Source organism: Triturus cristatus, chromosome 4_1 (assembly GCF_964204655.1).
Source record: "Triturus cristatus chromosome 4_1, aTriCri1.1, whole genome shotgun sequence".
Lineage (NCBI taxonomy): Eukaryota > Metazoa > Chordata > Amphibia > Caudata > Salamandridae > Triturus > Triturus cristatus.
The window spans coordinates 478189564-478212028 of record NC_140585.1 but is presented as its reverse complement, the minus strand read 5'-3'; the positions used below and the strand labels follow the sequence as shown (position 1 = coordinate 478212028).

At 44.9% G+C, this 22465-nt stretch overlaps 1 protein-coding gene across 3 annotated transcripts in view; it reads left to right on the top strand.

Annotated features, from left to right (window-relative positions):
* Positions 1–22465, top strand: part of PLCZ1 (phospholipase C zeta 1) — a 1132435-nt gene that overhangs the window by 1092329 nt on the left and 17641 nt on the right. For all 3 annotated transcript variants that reach the window (XM_085652690.1, XM_085652689.1, XM_085652688.1), the window contains one exon: positions 12074–12223. In XM_085652690.1, coding sequence (XP_085508816.1) covers positions 12074–12223 — 150 coding nt within the window. The remainder of the gene's footprint in view (positions 1–12073; positions 12224–22465) is intronic.

Genomic DNA, 22465 nt, shown 5'->3' with positions numbered 1-22465 from the left:
AGCCCAGCTGCATCCTGGAGACCCCACCCCCTGCACAGACCTCACAGCAGGAGGCACACACCACCACGTCTGCCTCCCAGCACCTCACCCAGGCACACATCGCATTCCAAGGCCAGGTGTTAGACTGCAAGAGGGAGGTGGCTGTACAGGTGCCGGTGGGGGTCAAACTCATGGCAGCGGAACTAGATCACATACGCGGGTGTCTAATTGCCATCAGGGACCACTTACACTCAACAATGGACACACACACTGCGACACAGACACACGCATTTGCACATTTCCAGTACTGAACCACGCCCAGAGCCACAGGATGATCATTCACACCAGTCCACTCCTCTAACGTATTGAGGGGGGGACGACAGTGCTACATGTCCAAGGTCATACCCGCTGCCCGGGGTGACTAAGTCGCATCTGCTATACACCGCACAATGTAATGTGGCAGGGCCCTGGGCCACTCTGCATACGTAATGAGCATACAACACACTGTGATAGTCAGTTGTACTGGATACTGGCACGTGCGCCCGGCCACTGTTTATTACCAGGCTCACATGACCAGTGACGCCTTTGCTGGATGGATGTGGAGTGAGTGTGATCGATCCCTCAGGGAGTGGTTGGAGCTGTCAACAACCACAACAGTGACCACCATTGTAGCGGAAACAGAAAACACCCACATAACACAAACAAATGTGAGACATCATGGTGGAAGCCGGAGCTAGTTCAGAAGTCACGCAATATCCAGTCATGAGGTTCCGTGAGTTGCAGTGCACTGCAGTCGGGGCACCGGAGCTGAGCATGCTCATGAGCGAAATTGTCTCAGATTGAATCCCTCGGAATATCCCTTCTTCAGCTGCCGTAGGGTGTGTCACACCTGCCACATCTCACCCAACATCATTCCAGGTCCTCAACCTTGCCTGAGGTGACAGTTGTATCCGCAGCTCAATACCCAGTAATAGATCCGGGTGTGTAGCTGGACTACCACCTCCAGTCTGCATTCCTGCCTTCTGATTGTTGCCTCCTGCCCTCCCATTGTCTGTGCCTTCTCCCGTCAGCACACTTGCCACATCTTCCTCATCATAGTCCCAGGTCTTCCCCACTGCATTAGGTAACATTGTTGCGTGAGCTCTCCACAGCAGAGAGCTCAATCAGAACCGGTCCATGAGTTGTGGCTCACAGAGTTAGTGGCCCCGGATGCAGTGCGGCCGGCACAGGCACACCGCCACTGGATGGTGACTTAGGGTGCAATGAGGGCGGGTCCTCGTCGATGTCCAAGGTGAATGTTGCAGAGTGTTTCAAGGGACAGTGGAAGGTGTTCTTCCAGGGCCTGATGCAGAGGGCAGAACCAAGCAGACACAGGCAATATGGAGGAGATGAATGCTACAGACACATACTTGACAGCAAGTCAGTATCGGCTACATGATGATGATGACAACACCCGGGCCATAGACTCACACGCCACCAAAGTTAATAAATGTAATAAGGCAACCCAATGTTATCCTTCCAGAGAAGTAGGCCTCACAATATTGAAAAACAAATTTAGTAGTTTCTCACTACCAGGACATGTAAAACCTAAGAGAAAATGTTCAACCGTTGAATTACAATACACCCATAGGGGCAACCTAGGGTATACCTTGGTATGACTTATACGCAATAAAAGGGGACTTCAATGCTTGGAAAGGGGGTTACATTGCCAAGTCGAATTGAGAGTTTAAAACTCCATTCAGGCTGAAATGACACACCATGGTAAATGTTTTATGGGGCTACTCAAGTAGGTGGCACAATAAGCACTGCAGGCCCACTAGTAGGATTTAATTTACAGGCCCTGGGTATATGGTGCACCACTCTACAAGGAACTTAACTAAATTTGATATGCCAATCAGGTGTCAGCCAAATTTGCCACATTTAGGGGAAAAAGCACTAGCACTTTAGCGCTGGTTAGCAGTGTAGTGTGTACAGAGTCTTAAGACGAACAAAAACAAATTTCAGCAAAAAGCGCAGGGCAAAGGCAAAATGTTTGGGACACTCCCACCCCCAGGCTGACAGGTCTAGCAAGTTCTAATTTTCACAAAGCTGGAATTCTAAGGCACTTAAAAGTTGCTTGCTTGAAAAATAAAGTGATCAGTGGAAAAAATCATTCTGCACTTTGAAGATTGTGTAATGGCATTTGGGTTGTTCAATGTTCCAGGTGTTTTTCAATACTTTATGAATTCAGTTTTGTTTTGCTTGTTTGAATCAATTTGAATTGTTTGGTTTATAGATTATTGTGTTTTACAAGACTATTGAACATCACGAACGTCTGATGCTTGTGTTGCAACAAGATTTTTGTATTAACTTCAGAAATCTTGCAGTGGACTTAAAGAAGCTCACATTTTTCTTCAATTTGTAAGCCTCTACCGTTCATTCATTAAAGATTTCGCAGTGGCAACTGGTGATATGTTTTGATAAAGGAGAGCATGAGGAAGAGTTTTCGTTGGAATAATCATACTTAAAAGGCTTTAAATAAGATGAAATAGATTTTCATACAAGCACTCATTTCTTGCCATCCCCATAGCTGTACTAAATGTGTTGTGCAAAACACTCGCAAATTATTACCCTCTTCAAGAGGGTGATAATGCAGTTGCAATTTGGAAGGGGTCCCCAGGGGACCCCTTCCACTTTGTGACTGTCTCTAAAAATATTTTTTAAGGCCAGGCAGTGGTCCCAGAGACCACTACCTGCCCTTTTTTTTTTAATGCATCCTGTTTTCCTTTAAGAAAATGGGCTGCATTTTAAAAAAAAAAACTGCTTTATTTATTTAAAAGCAGTCCCAGACATGGTGGTGTGCTGAGCCCAGCAGGCCACCATACCTGGGAGGACCTGTCATTCCCAATGGGCTTTCAAATTGCCAGAGGCTCATTAATATTAATGAGCCTCGCAATTTGCGACCCCATTGGGAATCGCAAACAGTGTTAAACACACTGTTGTACATGGCAAATTGCACCTCGGAAAATACACCTCGCAAATTGCGACTCTCAAATAAGTCGCAACTTGCGAGGTGCAATTTTGCTGGTCGTACATCTGGCCCTTTATCCTTATGTAGCTCATACATAGGATCAGCCTGAGATTCATTTTTAACTTGTGGCTGCAATTGTGCAGTCTTTTTCTAATAAGGTGAAGAGAGGTAAAGAACAAATATGTTCCAAGAGATTTTGTAGGAATGTACGTTAACCCCCTTAGGTCATCAAAATAGATATTATGTCAGTCAGCAAGTTCTTTTGTCCCAACTGAAGAGTTGCAACTGGATAGTATGAACATGTCTCTTGATTCAGCGATACCTGGTCATTGAGGAGTTAAAACTACCTTCTATTTTCTCTTCCTATCTTTTTAGTTGCCTTCATTGTTTCCTGATGTTCAGAAATATGTTCTAGCTTTTCCAATTTGTACTTTTAATAAATCCTTACATTCTAGGTCCTTTTGCAGCCACCTATGGCTCCTAAAACCTTGCACACAATTTCCACATATTTAGTAACAGATCTCAATCTTCAGATGGATTCTGTGTTAAAATGTTCACAGTGGATACCCCTTCATAGACGGCTTATTATTTTAATGACTAAATTACCTACTGTAAAGGAAGTGGTGCAGTGTTTTAGTGTTACATTTTTCAACTTGCTGGGTTACTTCATACAATCATTTCAACTAGATGTACCCCATAGCATTTATATTTTTGAACAACTTTGCATAAGGCATTGAACGTTTATCAATCCAATTCGTCTGATTCTGACCCTCAATGAAACAGAGCAAACTAATCAAAACTTGGAGAAAGTTTTGTGTAGCTACTGTCAGGATAATTGGACCTCTTATAGCCAATCGCAGATTTTTTTCTATTACAGTGCTACTCATAAAGCAATTATTGTTTCACTCTTTTCCTATATGCAGGGATTCATCCATGAGATTTTCCTTTCACTCCTCAAATTGAATTTCCGAATTCGCAATTTGCGTTTTGAAAGGGGCATGTTGGGGGCCTCCCTTCCTAATACTGAATTGGATTGGTATGTACAAATGTTTTGTTACAGAAATGTGGTTGCAAACTATTCACAATTTCCCACCAATTGAAAGTTGGTGGTAATCCATTTGCAAATGGGAAGCAGAATGGCTGGAAAAATATTTTTTAAAAGCAGACAGTGGTCTAAGTGACCACTGCCTACACTTTAAAAATTACTCTTTAAATTTACATTTTTTTCTTTTTAAATGCATCATGTTTTCCTTTAAAGAAAGCAGGCTTTGTTTTTAAAAACAATAAAGATTGCTTTATTTAAAAGCATTCACATACGTGGTGGTCTGCTCAACCCAGCAGGCCACCAACCCTGTGTTGGCAGCAAATCCCAGTAGGTCACAAATTGCGACCTACCTCTTTTTTTTTAAATAATTATTTTATTGGAAAAAAATCAAGTTAACAAAATTGTTCAACAGCATGATCAAATTCATCTCAAGGTGAAACTAAATTCAAGATTCTAGTTCATATTAATAAGGCCAAGATTACTTAAAAACAAACTTCTCCTAAGGATCAAGACAATATGTCACTTAATAGTTCATATTAATGTTGCTTCTAAATATTGAAGAATGTACTACTGTTGTTCATTCTACAACATTCCTGGCGATGGATAGTCATAAATACCATAAAAAGTATTCATGTAGAAAGTCCCAATATGCCCCATAGGCCCCATTAAATAGCCTAAGCTATTCGATTTCTAAAATCTTATCTACAGCAAAACATGAATCCTAACTATTCCCATTGCCCTCTGCCAGGTTGACCAAATTTTGTTAAACGCCTGATAGCCCCTATTCCCTTTGCATGGAGTAACTCATGACAATACACCCTATCCATCTAGCTTTTTTACATAAGTCATTGTAATGATCCCAGTAGGGCTTATTGATGCTACAGCCCACAATATTGATTATGCTACTAATATGTTTTGATATTGCTTTTTGTCCCGAGTGTTGATGTAGCAATCTGTACCAATTACCGATTCCTCTAAGCTGAGCAATGAAAAAAGCTAGCCCTACTTTTTCTGTCCTAAGATCCGGTTCAACGATGTTGGATAAACAAATATGCTTAATTTGAGCATAACTAAAAGAAAAAGTGTTGAACTCAGAGATCTGTGGTCAGAAATACATTTTTGCCAAGTAACAAACCATTATTATAAAAAAAATCTGCCTAATGTACGAAACCTGATATCAGCCCAGTGTGCTAGTGTGGTACGCCCCAAGTGCAAACCCAAACCCGACACAGCCCTCAAGTGTCATCAGAGGATGGTAATATGGAATCCGATATTCTCGCCAAATATAGTTTGCACGATCTGCAACTATCTGAGGCGTCTTATAGCGTGTACGTTTTGGTAGCCATGAGATTGTAAATAAAAGAGGCCAGGTCTAATTTTGGAGTTTTTCACATAATATGTAGGAAATAATTATCAGTAACGGCTATATTTTTTTAAGCTAGGGTCAGCAAGCTTATAAGCGTGGCTTGATAGTAAATTCCTAAAGAGGGCAAAGGTAGTCCTCCCTCCTCCTGAGGCAAAGAAAGTGTTTACAGTTTAGCCCTCGGTCACTTCGACTGGCAAATAAACTACTGAAATCGCCTTCTAAAGTTCCAAAAAAGGCCTTTGTAAGTTTAATTGGGACATTAGTAAAAACAAACAAAAATAGCAGCAATAAATTCATGTTTGTAAGTGATACACAGCTAATAATTATAAAAGGGAGTTTGTTCCAACGATTCAACAATGAGTGAACTTTATTTAATAAAGGGGCATACCTTAGAGAATTTAAATTGTTATAATGTATTGTTGCCTTAATCCCAAGATAGCTAATTGGACGTGTGGCTGGGGATAATTACTGCATACCACATGGTAATATCCCCGGGGAGCTAATAAAAATTAAAGATTCAGATTTTACTTGATTTATTTTATATCCCCCTATGGCAGTAAACTCAGCAATTTTATTAAAAGTGTGCTGCACACTATCCTTGTCAGCCTTTAAGTAAAAAAACATATCGTCCGCATATAACTTAAGTTTTGGTGCCGCCCTCATAGGTGGTTCAATAGATTGGTCTGAGCGAATAGCACATGCCAGTGGTTCAATAAATAAAGCAAACATTATGGGTGATATCGGGCAACTCTGGCGAGTTCCACGACTGATGTTAATGTCTCCAACTAAAATGCTATTAATCGATATAGATGCCTTCTCCCCAAAATATAAAGTTCGCAACATTAACAAAAAACTAACTGGGAAAACAAATTTCGGTAAATAGTTGATCATCAGTGTTGAGGAGACTATAAGGACAATACGAGTTGGGGTCGAGTTCTGTCTTTCCCTTTTTTTAAAAAACTAACGACAATAGATTCGGAAAACGAGCTGGCAACACTACCCCCTGCAAGATTTGATTAAATAGCCGAACTAAAAAAGGTGATCATTGTTGAGAAAATGTTTTATAAAATTCGTCTGCCAAACCATCTCTACCGCAAGCCTTGCCATTAGGAAGATATTTACAAGTTTGTTACACCTCAGATAGCGTAATGGCTTCATTCATTGATTCCGCCTGGGCTTCTGAAAGAGTCAGGACTGTCATATCTGCCAGCAATCGTTCTATTGTTTCCGGAAGGCTCCCAATCCCTCCAGTATAGATTTTAAGATAGTGCTGATAAAATATCTGAGCTACTTCTGAGGGAAGAAATTTAGTATTCTGCATAGGATCATTTATTCTTTTGATAAAATTCAAGTTCTTTCTAGATTTCGCAGACCACGCCAGAAACCTACCGACAAATTCACTTTCCTCGCATCTTTGCAGTAAATATGAAGCATGATTTAGCATAACCTTTGGAGAAAAAAAACTCCTACAGGTTCTGTTTTGCTTCTTTCATTACTTTCAATGTACCTTCAGATCGAGGGGCACTACATACCCGCATGGCACTATCTACTGCCTTACTCAGACATTCCAATTGCACCCTCTCCTTCTGTCTGATAGCGGCAGAAAATGCAATTGCTAGGCCCCGAAGAAATGCTTTCTGTGCTTCCCAAACCAACAAAGTCTGTTCGCCGAATCCTTGTTAAGCTTTAAGAATTCCTCAAGATTCTGTTTCGACCGTTCCACCCAACAATTATCCGATAATAGTGCTTTCTTAAAGCTCCATCTGACGCTTAAAGACGCTTATATAGATGGAATAGATATACTAATCAACGAATGATCCAAAAATGCATTATTAACTATGCTTGCCTTCTCGATACCTAACACATATGATGTCAAAAAATAATCTATGCGGGATGCAGTGCTGTAATGATTTGAAATAGCATGTAAACTCATGTAGAGCTTCATTTCGTGCCCGCCAGGGATCTATGAGAACGAAATCCTGGATGAAAGCCTGCAAAGCCATTATAGATTTAGGTTTTTTTGCAATCTATTCTGGCATGGTGCGTCTATTTCTGAATTTTGAAATAAGTTTAAATCCCCTCCCATTATAATATAACCTGTCTCATTTTGCAAAAGTACATATGATTCCTGTAGGGCTCCTGGGGAATCCTCAATAGCACCAAAATAACTTATGAGATTAAAAATGTCTCTTCTAATTTGTATTTTAACAAGGATCCACCTCGCAAATGAGTCACAAACTACTTTTAACACTTCTGCTTGAACTGGCCGCATCATCAGTGTAGACACCCCCCTGATAGATGCCTGTGCTGGAGCAAAAAATGCATATTGAATCTGTGTGGGAGTCGAGGCTGTATGCCCTGGTCCTTTAGATGTGTTTCCTGTAACATTATAATATCCGAGAGTAATGATCTGAACCAGGCTAGCATTCCTTGGGTCTTTAATCTATTATTGAGCCCATTCACATTACATGAACTAAATTTCAACCTATTACGTGACATTATCTTTCCTACTTCTTATTGACTGATGTTTTTCTTCCATTTTTACCTTCAGCCTAACCCCACACCCATGTGCCATCAACCTCCCCGCCACCCAGTTCTCCCTCCTCACCCCCGGAGCCCAACCCACCTTCAGCTCCTTCCTACCCTACCCACCCCTCCCCAACTTCTGGCCCTCCCTCCCAACTTCCACCCTAATGTGGCGCCTTGGCATGGCACCTGAAAAATGACTAGGGCAACTCTAGGCGTTGAGAGTATTAAATACATTCAAACAAAACACACATAATTTTTTAGCACTGTCCGGTACAGACTCTTTTTTGCGACTGGCGGATTGACTGCAAAAAATCATGTGCCTGTTCTACTGAATGAAAAATCTTAACTCGACCCTTAAATAACCGTAAGTTTTGATTGTTGTATAATGCTCGCAGGGGCCCCAGCCTGCTAAAAATTGCTGATCAAACTCAAACTCCCTTCTGCGATGAGCAGACAGTGCAGACATGTCGGAAATGACTTTGAAAATAAAGTCTCCTGGGATCTGGAATGCTTTATTCTTAATGGCATTTGTGAGTATCTGCTCCTTGACCCGGTAAGTTCACGATTGCTGTCCAGGAATTCTTGGCCCCTGAAGGTTGAACGGCCGGTACAAGATGGGCTCTTGTAATGATAAATCTAGGTCCTGCGGTGTATCTTCTGGGTACTCATGTTTTCTTATGAGTTCCGAAACAAACCCAACCATAGTTTGACCATTTTCACGACCCTACTGGAATCCCAGTGAAGCTCAGGTTTCAGCGACCTGACCAATTTTCGGCATCATCAATCTTTACTTGCAGATCTTCCAGCTCAGTTTGGAGTTTAGAAACTAGACATTCCTGCCCTGGTCTAGCCTCTTCTATATCCAAAACCCGCCTTTTAACTTCGGACGATCTTGCAGTTAGATTCAACATATTCTGATTAATTGAATTTAATTGTAGTTCTGTCTTTCTGCTCATTTCGACCTGGGAGACCTTAATGACTTTAAGTTCATTCAAGATTTGGTGTAGCAGTAGTTCGGTTGTAGATGAGTGCTCTTCACAAGTGCTTGAAAGTTGAGGATCTGCAGTTGGCTGTGGCGAAACAGACCCGTACTCCGGGCGTGCATTGTTTACTGCCCCCTACTGTAATGCTCCTGCTTTGAGGGTCGATAATGATAGAGCAAAACTGGTGGAGACTGAATTCAAAGCAACTAAACTAGTAAGCATTGGATTCATGGCATCATCCGACACCCTTGCTATGGGATTATCTTTGCCTTGCTCCAGTGCCTGCCCAGCCATATAAGTGACAGCATCCTTATGGGGTTCTTTCAATCGGAATACAGCAAAGAGAGGGTAGGTCTTCCCTTTAAGTCGCCCTTGTGCGCTCTCCATAGTTCTCTTCGCTTCACTTTTGCCTCTATTGAAATGCCTGCATCCGTGGCTTTAACTGCTGAGTCGAGGATCGAGCTAAGCAACTTAAAAGCCGATAATTGGGGTGTCGTGCCCTTGTCAGAGGGGTTTCCTTGTGATATACTTGAGCTCCCTCCCAGGGACTGTTCTGAACTCATAGACATAAGGGGATCTGTAATTGGAGAAAACGGTGTAGAGACTGCCATACTCCCTTGATCCTTACGCTGCTTATGAGTAGTTTTGGATGATGTTTTAACAAAGCGCGGTTTATTGGTTGAATCTCTAGAGATACGTTTCATTATCCGTATTCGGTGTCAATCTGCCTTAGTAAGTGGTTCAAATGGTCGCAAGCCGCACCACAATTATTATGTGGCCTCTTCCGTGACCCAGCACCCCCCCCCAAAACAAATTTTCTTAAAAGGCCGGATCAGTTATCAATCACACAGTTATATTGGAAAACTAATTTAAAAAAAGCAAATATACTTGTATACTCATATATAGTTCACAGTTTGCAAGCTCGTACCGTTCAGCCGCTGAAGCAAACATCCCCTTAGATGCTGCCCACTCACCGCTACCTCGCGTCAGGGAATGACACGCGGAGCTAGGAAAATCCTTATGGAGATAGCAATCCAGCCGTCAACTGGTCTCAGCAGCTCAGCTGTTCCACCAAAGCAAGTTTGTTACATAAATCAATCCTCCATCCTGCACATGAACCTCCTGGGTCTCACTTGAGCAGCGAAAAGGAGCGAGCTGCTCTGCTCACTGAATTGTATTTATAATGCAGGATTTCCCATTACTGATTAGCCCGGATTCACGGTCCCCCAGGCCTACATCCCCAACAAACATACTACACCGCAAATTGCGAATCTTTCTCCACTCGAACGCCGCCAAGTGCTGCCAGCTATATCTGCTGCGGATCATGACGGGAGCTCCCAACGCGGCCGCCCCAGGTCTTCACAGCGCTGTGACCTACCTCATTAATATTCATGAGGTAGGTTAATTTTTGACCCTCTACGAATCACTAATGAAACTCAAAAGTGTTTTTTAATACATTAGGAATATCAATTTCCTAATTGCGATTAGCAAAAAATTGCAGTTAGTTAATCCCATTCCTATTTTTGTACATCTGGCCATACATGCCATTTACCTTCTGCCTGTCTTAGGGAAAGTATTTGAGAGTGAGTAATAGATAAGCAAATCTCATTTTATACTGTACCCTTGATGATTGATCTTTGGTAAATGCCGTACTTGACAAGAAATAAATCAGTTCAATCAACCAAATCATAATTCAAAAGAAAATACCCTTGTTTTTGCATAATTTAAGTGAGATTAATTGAAGGTATAAACCATATCATTTATGGTTAATTAAAGAGCATATTTAACAATGAATCTTACTTTAGAATCAGTTTCCCAAGAAAACCAATCAAGGTTTTTGGCTATTGTGTACACATTTTGTGTATGAATGTATGTTTATTTACAGTTTTGAAAAAATAAATTGAAGAGCACAAATGTGTGTTTTCCTAAATTAGCTATGATCATAACAAATATTAACAAAGGAGCAGATCAAATTCTAACTTAAGGGTCTATTGCGTTGTCCGCCCCGCCACCGCACCGACTAAAGGGACCGCCTGTCATAGGTGCCACGGTCCTGCCATTGGCATTAGGATGCGCCGCCACAGTGGCGGGCGCATACCGCATTTTTTACATTGCGGTGGGCGGTGCTGCAAGCAGCACCTGCCGCAAGGTCAAAAATGAATGTTGTGCATTTGAATGCACAACGTGACAGGCACCGCGTGGTGCCTTCCACCTTGTGCATGCAAATGCTGGGAGGTACCATAGGTACCCCCCATGTGCACCCACCCAACCCCCCCAACACCCTGGGGGCCCGCTACGGGCCCCCAACAGCAAAGATCCACCTTCATCAAATATGGATGGCGGTGTCTTGCAGACATTGTTATCATAATAAACATGTTTTCTGCCCGGTCGACGAGTCGACCGGCGGAAAACTGGCAGACGGTCTTTCCGTCCGCCGGGGTCCCCCCCTCGCCATTGTAATGTGGCGGGGGGAAATGGGAGGCGGACGGTGGAGATTGGCGGGCGGATCAACACTGCCATGCGGGCAGTGGCGATCTGCCTGCCAACATAATCGGCCCCTTAGATATTTAGAGCAGGGTTCTACAAAGTCAGTTCTGGAGGGCCCGATCCATGCCAGATTTTTAAGATAACTACATTTATCTAAATGGGAATATGCTAAAAATATGGCATGTTTCCGGCCCTCCAGGACCAACTTTGGAGAACCCTGATTTAGAGTTTGTTTTCCAAGAGCCCGAAGGCGGCTTATGTTACTTACAGAATTTGAACTGGGGATTGTGGTTGTAGAAATTCAGCATGTTTAATGTGAGGAAATGTAATTTCCGTATCACAGCGTATGGTTATTGATAAAATGTATCCATCCAATTCTCTAATTACGAAGGCAGCATCTTTAAGGGCTAATAGAAATACAAACTAGTATTTTGATAGATATCAGTATTTTCCACTTCAAGAAAATAGCAACTTCAGACACATAAGAAAAGGAAGAGATGCTAGCCCTTTCTGTACACTAAGATATTTTTTGATTTTGCTCACTGAACACAAGCCATAGTGGCAGAACATACCTTTTTTAGAAATACATTTCATGTCTTACAAACTACGGTTTAGTAAACAAAATAATGTGTTTTCTCCATGTATCATATTGTTCTCTTTTTCTTGTTATTCAGCTTTCAACCCGGAGTGGAATCAACCTTTAAACTTTACCATCCATGCTCCAGAACTGGCATTGATCCGTTTCTGCGTAGAAAGTCAAAAAACAATAAGCAGCACCGACTTTATTGGCCAACATACATTAGCTTTAACAAGCATGAATAAAGGTAATAATCTTTTTGTTATGTTATGTTATGCTATGCTATGTCATTATAATGTTGATTTGTAAAGTGCACTGTCACCCACAAGGGAATCCTGGCACTGAGCAGGTGTGTGTGCCTTGCCATGCCTATGGTTGGTTGGTTAATTGCTAAACCAGATGTTCAGCAGAAGAGAAGGCTCTGCTGTGGCATGGAAGGACATTCCGCACTTTAGGAGCGATTTAAAAGAACGTCTGTCCTCCTGATCTGGTTCTGTGAGTGCATGGGATGTGTGCAAGTAGGACTCGTATAGAGCTGAGGTGTCTGGGTGGTTGGTGCATGGAGATGGGACTACTCAGGTAGGTAGGTCCTGAGTTGTGCAGTGCTTTGAGTGCATGTGAGGAGTTTGAATTGAGTGCATTTGTACATTGGGAGCCTGTGGAGTTCCCTGAGGTGTGGTGTGAAATTAGTTATGGGTGGGAGGTTGAGAATGAGTCTGGCTGCTGAGTTCTGATTTTTTTGTAGTCTTCTAGTGAGTTGCTTGTTGATCCCTGCCTCAAGGATATTTCCATAGTCTAACTTGCTGGTGACTACAATGTGAGTGACAGTTTTTTTAGTGTTGCTTAAGGGCCGTTTGAGGATCTTCCTCAACATCTTCAGGGTGAAGAAGCAGGATGCAGTGACGGAGATGACTTGTGCAATCATGTACAGTTTGCTGTGTATGATTATTCTGAAGTTCCTTGCATGGGTTCTGGATGTGGGTCAACTTCTGGCTTTTCCGTGCTCAGCCCGAGGCAGTGGGTTTTCATCCAGTTAGGCACTTTGGTCATGCAGGCAGTGAACTTGTTTCTTTTGTTGGAGGTCTTGCCCTAGAGGGAGTGTATGAGTTGTGTTTCGACATGTGCATGAATGCCATTGGCCAGAGGGATTGTGTATGCGTTGAAGGAGGAGGGGCTGAACAGTGACACCTGAGGCACTCTGTAGATAGGTTTGCGGACTTCCAAGGAGCATGGTACCATGCTGAAAGTTTGAGGTCTGTATGTTGAGAAGGAGCAAATCCAGAAAAGAGGGGGCCTTGGATACCAATCTTATGCAGGAGCCTGATGAGGATGACGTGTGAGACTGTGTCAAATGGTGCTGAGATGTCCAGTAGAATTAGGGCTGTCTAGAATCATGCAGATGTCCTCTGTGGCAGCAATTAGTGATACTTCTGTACTGTGGTTGGGCCTGACTCTGAACTGCATGATGTTGAGGAGCTTGTGGTGCTGAGGTGGTTGGGGAATGTGCCGGTTGATTAGTTTCTTTAAGACCTTTGCGGGGTATGGTAGGAGGAAGATGGGATTGTAGTGGGAAAGCGTGGCTGGGTCAGTTTACTGCGCAGGGGCATGATGGTGCCATGTGTCCAGCAGTCCAGAAATGTGACTTAGTCAATGGAGGGATTGAGTATGGGTGTTAGTGCTCTTGTGATCATTAGGAGTTCTTTGGTGAAGGCGTGGTAGGGGCAGGGGTCAGATGGAGCCCCCGAGTGGATGATCTTATTGGTAGCAGTGATTTTGACAATGGTGGCAGCAGGCCAGGAGGTGATGGGAAGTTGAGTTGCGATGGTGACAGGGTCTGACAGGGGGTTGAAGTTGCTGTATTTGGAAGTGATTTTGCTAGAGAAGAATTTGAGAGCTTGTTGCAAAGGCTTGTGAGGCGATGATGTTGTTGAAGGCTGCACGAGGTGCAGTGAAATCTTTGATGATGGCAAATTGTGCTGAATTTGAATTTGAAAAAGTATTTAATAAAGCGCACTGCGGCCAAGCGGCTTCCTGGCGCTGGGGACCTGATCAGAACTCACAGAAGAAATCCGGGGGGCCTATGAAAAGAAAGCCTGAGTGAAAAGAAAAGTTTTAAGGGCTTTTCGAAAATGGGTGTAGATGGGGATGGAACGGATATGAAGTGGAAGGCTGTTCCAGAACTGGGGGGCCAAAACGGAGAGGCGAGTGCCACCAGTTCTGAGTTTGCGGAAACGGGGGATGTGCCGAAGAGAAAGAGAAGAAGAACGAAGGGTTCGACTGGTGACGTGGGATGAAATAAGGGAGTTGATGTAGGGAGGGGCAGAACGGGAGTGAGCACGAAAAGCAAAACAGGCTAGTTTGAAAAGAGATCTGAAACGGATAGGGAGCCAGTGAAGAGATTTGAGAACGGGAGTAATGTGAGAGAATTTAGGAAGGGAAAAAATAAGACGGGCAGCTTGATTTTGAATGGCCTGTAAGCGTCGAGACTCGTAGGCAGGAATGCCCACGTACAAGCCATTTCCATAGTCGAGGCGAGAGATGACTAAAGACAGGACTATGGTTTTGAGTGCATCAGTGGTGAAAAAACGTGAGATTTTCCGGATGAGACGAAGGGAGAGAAAGCAGGAAGACACAACAGAGCTAATCTGACTATGCATTGTTAAGTCAGAACTAACTTTGATGCCAAGGGTGCGAACAGAAGGAGAAGGCATAGGAGGGGGACCGAAAGAGAGGGGCCAGTGTGCAGGGGAGCAGGGGTTAGATGGACCACCCGTGAGAACAAGTTCCGTCTTATCGGGGTTGAGCTTAAGATGATTGGCGCTCATCCACTCCGAAATGAAGATTAAGGTGGAACTGAACTTAGAAAGAGAGTCAGGGGAAGATGAGAGATCAAAGACAAGCTGGAGGTCGTCTGCGTAGTTATACACAGAGACCCCCCGCTCAAGAAGAGAGGTGACGAGGGGACAGATGTAAAGATTAAAGAGAAGGGGGGAAAGAGAGGAACCCTGGGGAACACCACAAGTGACCGGGTGGGGAGGGGCAGAGAAACCGGAGAGATGAACCGCCTGGTACCTATCCCGAAGGAAGGATGCCAGCCAGGAGAAGGCCGCCCCCCGAATGCCCGCTGCGCTGACACGGGCGAGAAGAATGGAATGGTCAACCGTGTCAAACGCAGCGGACAGATCGAGAAGGACCAGGGCTTGGGGGAGGTTGGAATCGGCCTTCCCCTTAAGTTCATCCAGAACCGCGAGAACCACTGCCTCCGTTGAGTGACCTGAGCGAAAGCCCGCCTGATGGGAAGCGAGGAGGCCATTATCCTCGATATACGAGGAGAGGCAAGAGGTGACATGGGTCTCGAGGATCTTAGCTAAATAAGGGAGAAGGGAGATGGGTCGGAAATGAGCAGGGAGAGAGGGATCCAGACCAGGTTTTTTTAGAATGGGGAGAACAACGGTGGATTTAAATGATAAAGGAACGGAGCCAGAAGCCAAAGAAGAATTAAGTAGAGTGGCATTGTTGCAGTTTGCAGGAGCTGTGCGCTTGGTCTTTCTTAACTGCTGGTGGTAGCATCTTAGGACTAGTTTGAAGACGTCTTTATCTGTGATGACTTAACTTGTTCTCCATTTGTGCTTCAGTTGCTTGCAGTGGGGTTTTGTCAGCCTGAGTTCCTCTGTGTACCCGTGGCCTCTGGCTGGGCTCTTACTGTTGGGTTGCACTTGAGAGGAGCCAGGTTTTCTGCGCATGCTGTGATCCAACTGTTGAAGTTCTTGATGGCTTTCAGCAAGTTGCTGCTGTGCTTGTTCTAGTGCTCTGAGAGAGCGGAAGCCCACTCCTTTTCAGAGATGCTTTGCCAACTGAGGCGGGCGGTTCCTATGGTTATGCGTCTGTGGTGGTGTGGGATGAGTATGTTGAAACTGACAGTGTAGTCAATCCAGAAGATCGTTTCTGGCTTGTTGAGTGTGATGTCGCTGACTGAAAAGAAAATCGGGTCCAATAGGTGTCCGGCGGTGTGGGTGGGTTTGGTAACATGCTGGGTGAGGCCAATATATCTGAAGTTTTCAAGAAGTACTGTGTAGTGTGGATATTTGCAGTCTTCTAGGTGAAAATTAAGGTCTTTTCTGGGTGTGATGAAGTATGTGATGTCACTGGGAAAATTGGTGCTGCATTCTGGTGGTCTGTATTTGAGGGTTTCACCCAGTTAGAAGTTTGCTGTTATGCATATTTCAAACTTGAGGTGTTCCATGGAGCTGGTGGGGGTGTCTGTGTTGGTGGTGCAGCTGATGGTATCTTTGAAGATGATGGCGACTTCACATCTGGTCTTGTGTTAATGGTCTTGCCTGATGATCTTGTAGCTGGGGAGATGGCTATAACAATGTCCAGTGCCGAGGATGGGTCCGGAGCACGATCGTGTAGTAGGTCCTATTTCTCCATGGTGTGTTTGGTGAGTAAGCAGGTGTTGAGGATCTAACATGTAAGTGTGGCATGTTGTTTGGTCTGTGTGGTGGCTGGTTCCTGTGAGTGAGTGGGCATGCTGGGTGCTGTTAGAGCAGGAACGGTGGGGGTAGGATGTAAAGAGAGTGCATGAGAAATTGCAGGAGGTGCATGTGAATGCTCTTTCAGTGTGGAGCAGTATGGCAACAGTGCATGGAGCAATGGAAGGGTTAGGAGCACAGATGAGTGCAGCAGAGTAGTGGTGAGTAGGTAAGAACCAGGGTACTGGCACTGGTTACTGTCTAGGCGCTGACAGGCACAGACAGGCACACCTTTGGCACGCCCACAGCTGAAGCCGCCATTAAATATGGCAGGAGCAGAGGGTACTTAGGTCAGGAAACCAGTGATGACACTTTCTGTTCAAATAGATGATGGGCCACTGAGGTGGCTTGGTGGGTGAAAAATTATGGATTTGAATGCGACTCTGAGTGATTTCCAATGGTTGAGATTAATTCAAGCATTCCATCCATCACTTTCTTTTTCGATGCCCTAAGTGTGACCGGTATACTCAGACATAGTTCCTGTGCTCTCTGTGCCACTGAAACCTAGCTACACCTGGCTTATTAGCCCTAACAAGGGTGAAACTGGTCCTTGGTTGCTTGTTTTCTGGTTCAGGACCGACCAGGCCTGGCAGTTTGGGCTGGACTGTTCCCATTCGAGCCGGTGGCGTGGTTGGCAAAAAAAGATGGATTGCGATGTGGCCCGAAAGATTGCCTGTGGCTAAGACTAATTCAAGCAATCCCACCCATCTCTTTGTTTTTGATGCCCCTGGGAAATCCAGTGATGTCACTTCCGGTGTTGATGGATGATGGAAAATTCTGTGATGTCACTTCCTGTGCAGATAGATGATAGGAAATACAGTGATGTGACTTTGTGAGCAGATGGGCAATGGGAAATCTCCAATAACCAAATCCTGTTAATATTACATTGCAGAACAGTAAAGCCAGGATTGTTTGCCCCTGCTAAACTCTGGTGTTTTTATGCCTATTAGGTGCAGGAAAACCTAATGAAATACTAGCTGCTTAAATCACATCTAAATTTAAGGCACTTTTTTTTTATAATACCACATTCATTCGAAAATAGTTAATTTGCAAAAGAATAAGTGCTGGCGCACATAGTTTTTCTCAGAAGCCTGCTATAATGAATGTCTGGGTGATGAATATGAATCCTGCATAATGTTGATTTCACCTCATTCCTCTTTAATCCACCAGCAAGCACTACCATCCTCTTTATCTCACCTCTTGCAAGTTCCTTTTCATCCCTGCGTTCTCCTTTTGTCACTGTTTTTTGTCTTTCTCTTTCTCCTTCTTTCCTCCTTCTGCGCTTCATTTAACTCTTACTCTGAGCCAAAGTCCGATGAGGAAAAATACATTCATGTCCCAAAAAGAAGAGTGTGAGAAGTTGGTCTGGTATATGATGTCCACTAATTGAAGCGGGCAGCTTGCACTAGTCCAAACAACCCTTATGGGGATTTAAGAGGTCAAAGATAACCTTAAAAAGCTATCCAAGTGGTAGCTGTGGAGAGCAGCCTTCAGGCTTAGTCTGGAAGGAATGTTAAGAAGCGTGTTTTACCAGAATGCAAACTTATTGTATTGGTTAAATGAAAGGAAAACCACACACTAGTTATAAGAATATATATTTACTATTTTAATACCTTAAATACCTCACAGTATCTGCTACACGCAGATAAACACAAAGCACACTATACTATGGCACAGAAACAATCGTAATTAGCACTAATACACAGTAGGCTCCCGGGGAGACCAAACCATATACTAAAATAGAGGTATAAGAACCACGACTTGAGTCAAGACTGTGTCTAGAGAGTAGAGAATCACTGGGACCCCAAGGAACCACCAAAGATGAGTAAGTAGGGACCTGACGGAGGACGGGTGCAGTGTGAGAACACAACCGCGTGTTGTGTACAATTCAATGAGTCGCGGTTGCAATTTTAAAGTTTAAGGCCCCTTCCCAATGGATTACGAGGAAACCTTTTGAAAAATAGAAGGTTGGAGAGCCACCCCACCCATGGATACTGAAATACCAGAGTTACCTATCCCAGAGGAGCCGGGTGCATAGGGCTGAAGTGCTTTCGGAAACCACAGTCGTTCTCAATGGGACTCAAGAAATGCCACTGTTGGAAAGAAGAAAAGTGTCCGGTGGAATCCGCGGGTGGATTCTTGATGGAAGGAACCTGAAAGCAGAGGGGACAGAGTTTGGGTCACTCAAGAGTGACCAGGGGCTCGGTAGACGAATGCCCACCAATGTCGGGTGCTTCAGGTGGGAAGAAGGAGAGCTTGACTCTACAGCTGCAGAGACCAGGAGATGTTGAGGATGACCAGGAGCTGGATACTCGTGCAGACTTTCCGGCCCTTTGGAAGTGCACCCACCCAGCTCCAAAACACTAAATCCTGCCTGGGTGGTGGTCACACCTCCCTTTGACAGGATGCCTATTGTGCTGCCTTCCCCTGCTCAAGCTTGGCACAGCAGTAGAAGGGCAGAAATGTATCTCTGATCGGCAGCAACCATTTTGTGCTGTCCGGGTTGAGAAGGTTGGTACCAGGAAGACCGGGGACCCCACGAAGCTTGCTTCTGAAGCATGGAATCATACCTCACCGGTTACCAGTGTGGAGGTATGATTCCAAGGTGTTTGATACCAAACACGACATGTTTTATTTCAGCCGTTTTCGAGATAGCATTTTCTGCGAGGATATAATGCACCTCTACCTATATGTCTCGTTTATGTCACAGACAACCTGGGAGAATGGTCTCCAATGGCTGCAGAGGGTCTCTGCTCAATCAGGGGCACCCTCTCACTTAAAACCCAGCACCCTGCCTTCAGGAATGTTAAGGCCTGCAATAGGGGTTGCTTATAGGGTTTTAAGTGTAGTGACCTGTAGATATAGTAAACCTATATCTAACGTAAGTGTTGCATGCAGCATCTTACACAGGCTGCAATGGCAGACCTGTATTTCCATTTTGCATGGCCTCTCAGCGGTGGCATAATTCAGGCTTCATCCCATGGGAGGCTTCTGGTGTACCAATGCCCTGGACCACCTCAAAAGTTTGGGGTTTTCACCCTTCATCTGTTTTAGCCATAAGAGGGGCTTATGGTCTGCCTGAACAATGAAGTGAGTGCCCAACAGGTATAGTTTCAGCTTCTTCAAAACCCAAACCACAGCAAAGTCTTCCATCTCAATGACTGACCAACGTTTCTTTCTGGGAGTCAAACTTCTGCTAATAAAAGCTACCGGTTGATTCTGACCCTCTGCACTAAGTTGTGACAACACAGCTCCTACCCCCAACTCAGATGCATCTGTTTGGACAATGAATTATTTGGAATAGTCAGGACTTTGCAGAATGGGAGCAGTGTAATATAATTTAAGGGTGTCACTATAGACCCATATCCTTTTACAAATCTTCTGTAGTGTAGGAAGGTGGAATCTGAATACATGGTTGCCCCCACTTTTTTCCTGGTGTTTTGATGGTTTTTGACTTAGTTTGGCTTGGAACCTGCTATTCGGGTCCCCAGCCTAGCTGCTTCCTCTCTAAATTGATTCCTAGTACCTTAGGTACACAACAGATTGGATTCTGAGGTGCCCTTATAAGGCCCTAGTATTTGGTATACTATGTACCCAGGGCATAGGTACCCCAGTGGCCTACCAGGGGCTGCAGCATGTATTATGCCACCCCTGGGAAGCCCTCCAAAATGACACCACAGGTCTGCTACTGCAGCCTCAGTAAGGTGGTGCATGCACCCCTTACAGAGATATAGGTTCACTATAGCTCACCTATCAATGCACATATAAACCTACCAGTCACCCCTATACTCTTAAAGGCATTATAACCAAACAGTAAATGCTAACTTTGGACTGGCTACACGGAAACATGTTGTGTTTGGTGTCAAACACTGTGAAATCATACCCCCACACCAGTAACCGGTATGGGAGTATGATCCCACACTTTTAGAGGGAGAGACATGGCAGCACCAGTGTACCCGGTACCAGCTTAAAAGAGCCCTGGCATCACAAAATGGATGCTGTAGCCACAGACACGGGTTTGGCCTCCTGCTGCTGACGAAAACTCTGGCAGGGGAGGCCTGGACAATAGGTTTCCTATCACAGGGAGGTGTTACTACCTTCCAGACAGGCCTTAGTGGATTAGGGTTGGGTGGTAGCACTCCAGGAGTGCTTTTAAGTCCTGCACTGGGGGCACATTTGGTGTCCCTGTGCATAGTCCTGCTCAAACCGGTTGCAGGGGCTACCAGCCCCTGCTCTGGTGTGAAACTGGACAAAGGAAAAGGGTGTAACCACCCCTCTTTCCAAACCCTCCCATAGGTGGGTCCCCTGAGTTAGTCCAACCCCTTCCTGGGGTATAAAGAAGGAACCTCTGTAACCAGAACTTTAGAGATCCCTGGACGAAACTCTGAAACTGAACCCTGGAACTTCGACGATCTGTTCAACGCTAGATGACTGAAGAATCTCCATTGGGGTAAAGGAGTTACTGCCCTGCTTGCCAGGCACCAAAGACGCATCTGTCCGGTCTGCATCTCCGAAGCTCCCGCCGGACGCCAAAGACTTTGCAACACCAGAAGTGGATTTTCAGACTTCCCAGAGGCCGAACCGAGTCCCCAGCAAAGCTGAGACCCGTAGCCCTTGAGGGTACCGTGGAACCAGAACACCTGGACACCGTGCACATTTGCAAGTGCATCAGCTTCCCGACAATTTTTGAGGCTGTGCATTGGGTTACTTGTAGCCCAGACCCCGAGCACGTTTTGCACCAAAGATTGTGGGCTTATACTCCACGAGTGTTCCTTGAGCCTGCTTTTTGCATTCCCGCTTGAGGTACCTTTGCGATCCTTGGTCCGTCGACTGGTGGGTCCCTGTGAAGGCAACTCTTCCTTTAATTGGGCTTCCCTGGTTGCTCCAGACGTGCCCTGATTCTCCATTGCTTGGGGAGTCCCCAGGACCTTGCTGGTCCGCACCGAATCATCTTTCTCCTTTCTGCGTGGGTTGCTGTTGCCAAGGCTTGTTGTGTCCAATCCGGGCACCAGCGCTGCAGCACTCGACATCCTTCGTGGGAATCCAGCTCCTGGTTGTCTTCGACGCCTCCTGGTTTTTGTGGCTGAAGAGTCAAGCTTCACCTCTTCGCACCTGAAACACCCGACATGGGTGGGCATTCGTCTATCGTGACCCTGGTCACTGGCAAGTGACCCAGACTCTGTCCCCTCTGCTTTCTGGTTCTTCACATCTTCGATCCAGGCTTGGATCCCTTCGGACACTTCGCATCTTCCCTGTAGCAGCACTTCTTTGCAAGCTGCCATTGAAAACAATGACACGACCTGACACCATTTGACACCTATGCACCAGGCTTCCCTGGGTGAGGTAACTTGAGTACTCCAGTGCTCCCCTGACTTTTGACCCTAGAACTGTCTAAGTCCAAGAGGGTTTGGTCCTAGTCCATTTCTAAATGTCCTTTAACTTTAAAAATCTAAGCGCGACTTTCCCCATAGAAGCTAACGGGAGCTCGTGGCTGTGTTCTCACACTGTGCTACAAGAGGTATGCAGTTCCTAGGGGCACAGGGAAGACAAGTCTTTCTTCGTGATGCCCTCACACACCCCGACGGATGTCATGCTTCATCATTGGGCTTTGCTCCTCGTCGGGCCGGCGCTGCAATGCCCGACGGGCTCACTGTAAACGGGGCTCTTTGGAAGAGATCTTTTTGAAGAAGCTGTGGGGTGCGTGTGGGTAAGAGGGCAAGGGTAGTGCACGGGTGGTGTGTATTTAAAAATAAGTCTGGAGCAGTCCTAGCCAAAGATTTAATGTTAAGGTAGTTCCAGCTTGATTAAAAATATGTGGATGCCCTACGTGGATGTAATGTTCCTAAGGGACTATCGCTGTGAGAAAGGTCGACATGTTTTGTGCCTCTATTGCTCCTAACGAGTCACCGCCCAACAATTTTGGAACCAGACTTCTTGTAGTGCACCACGTTATTCAC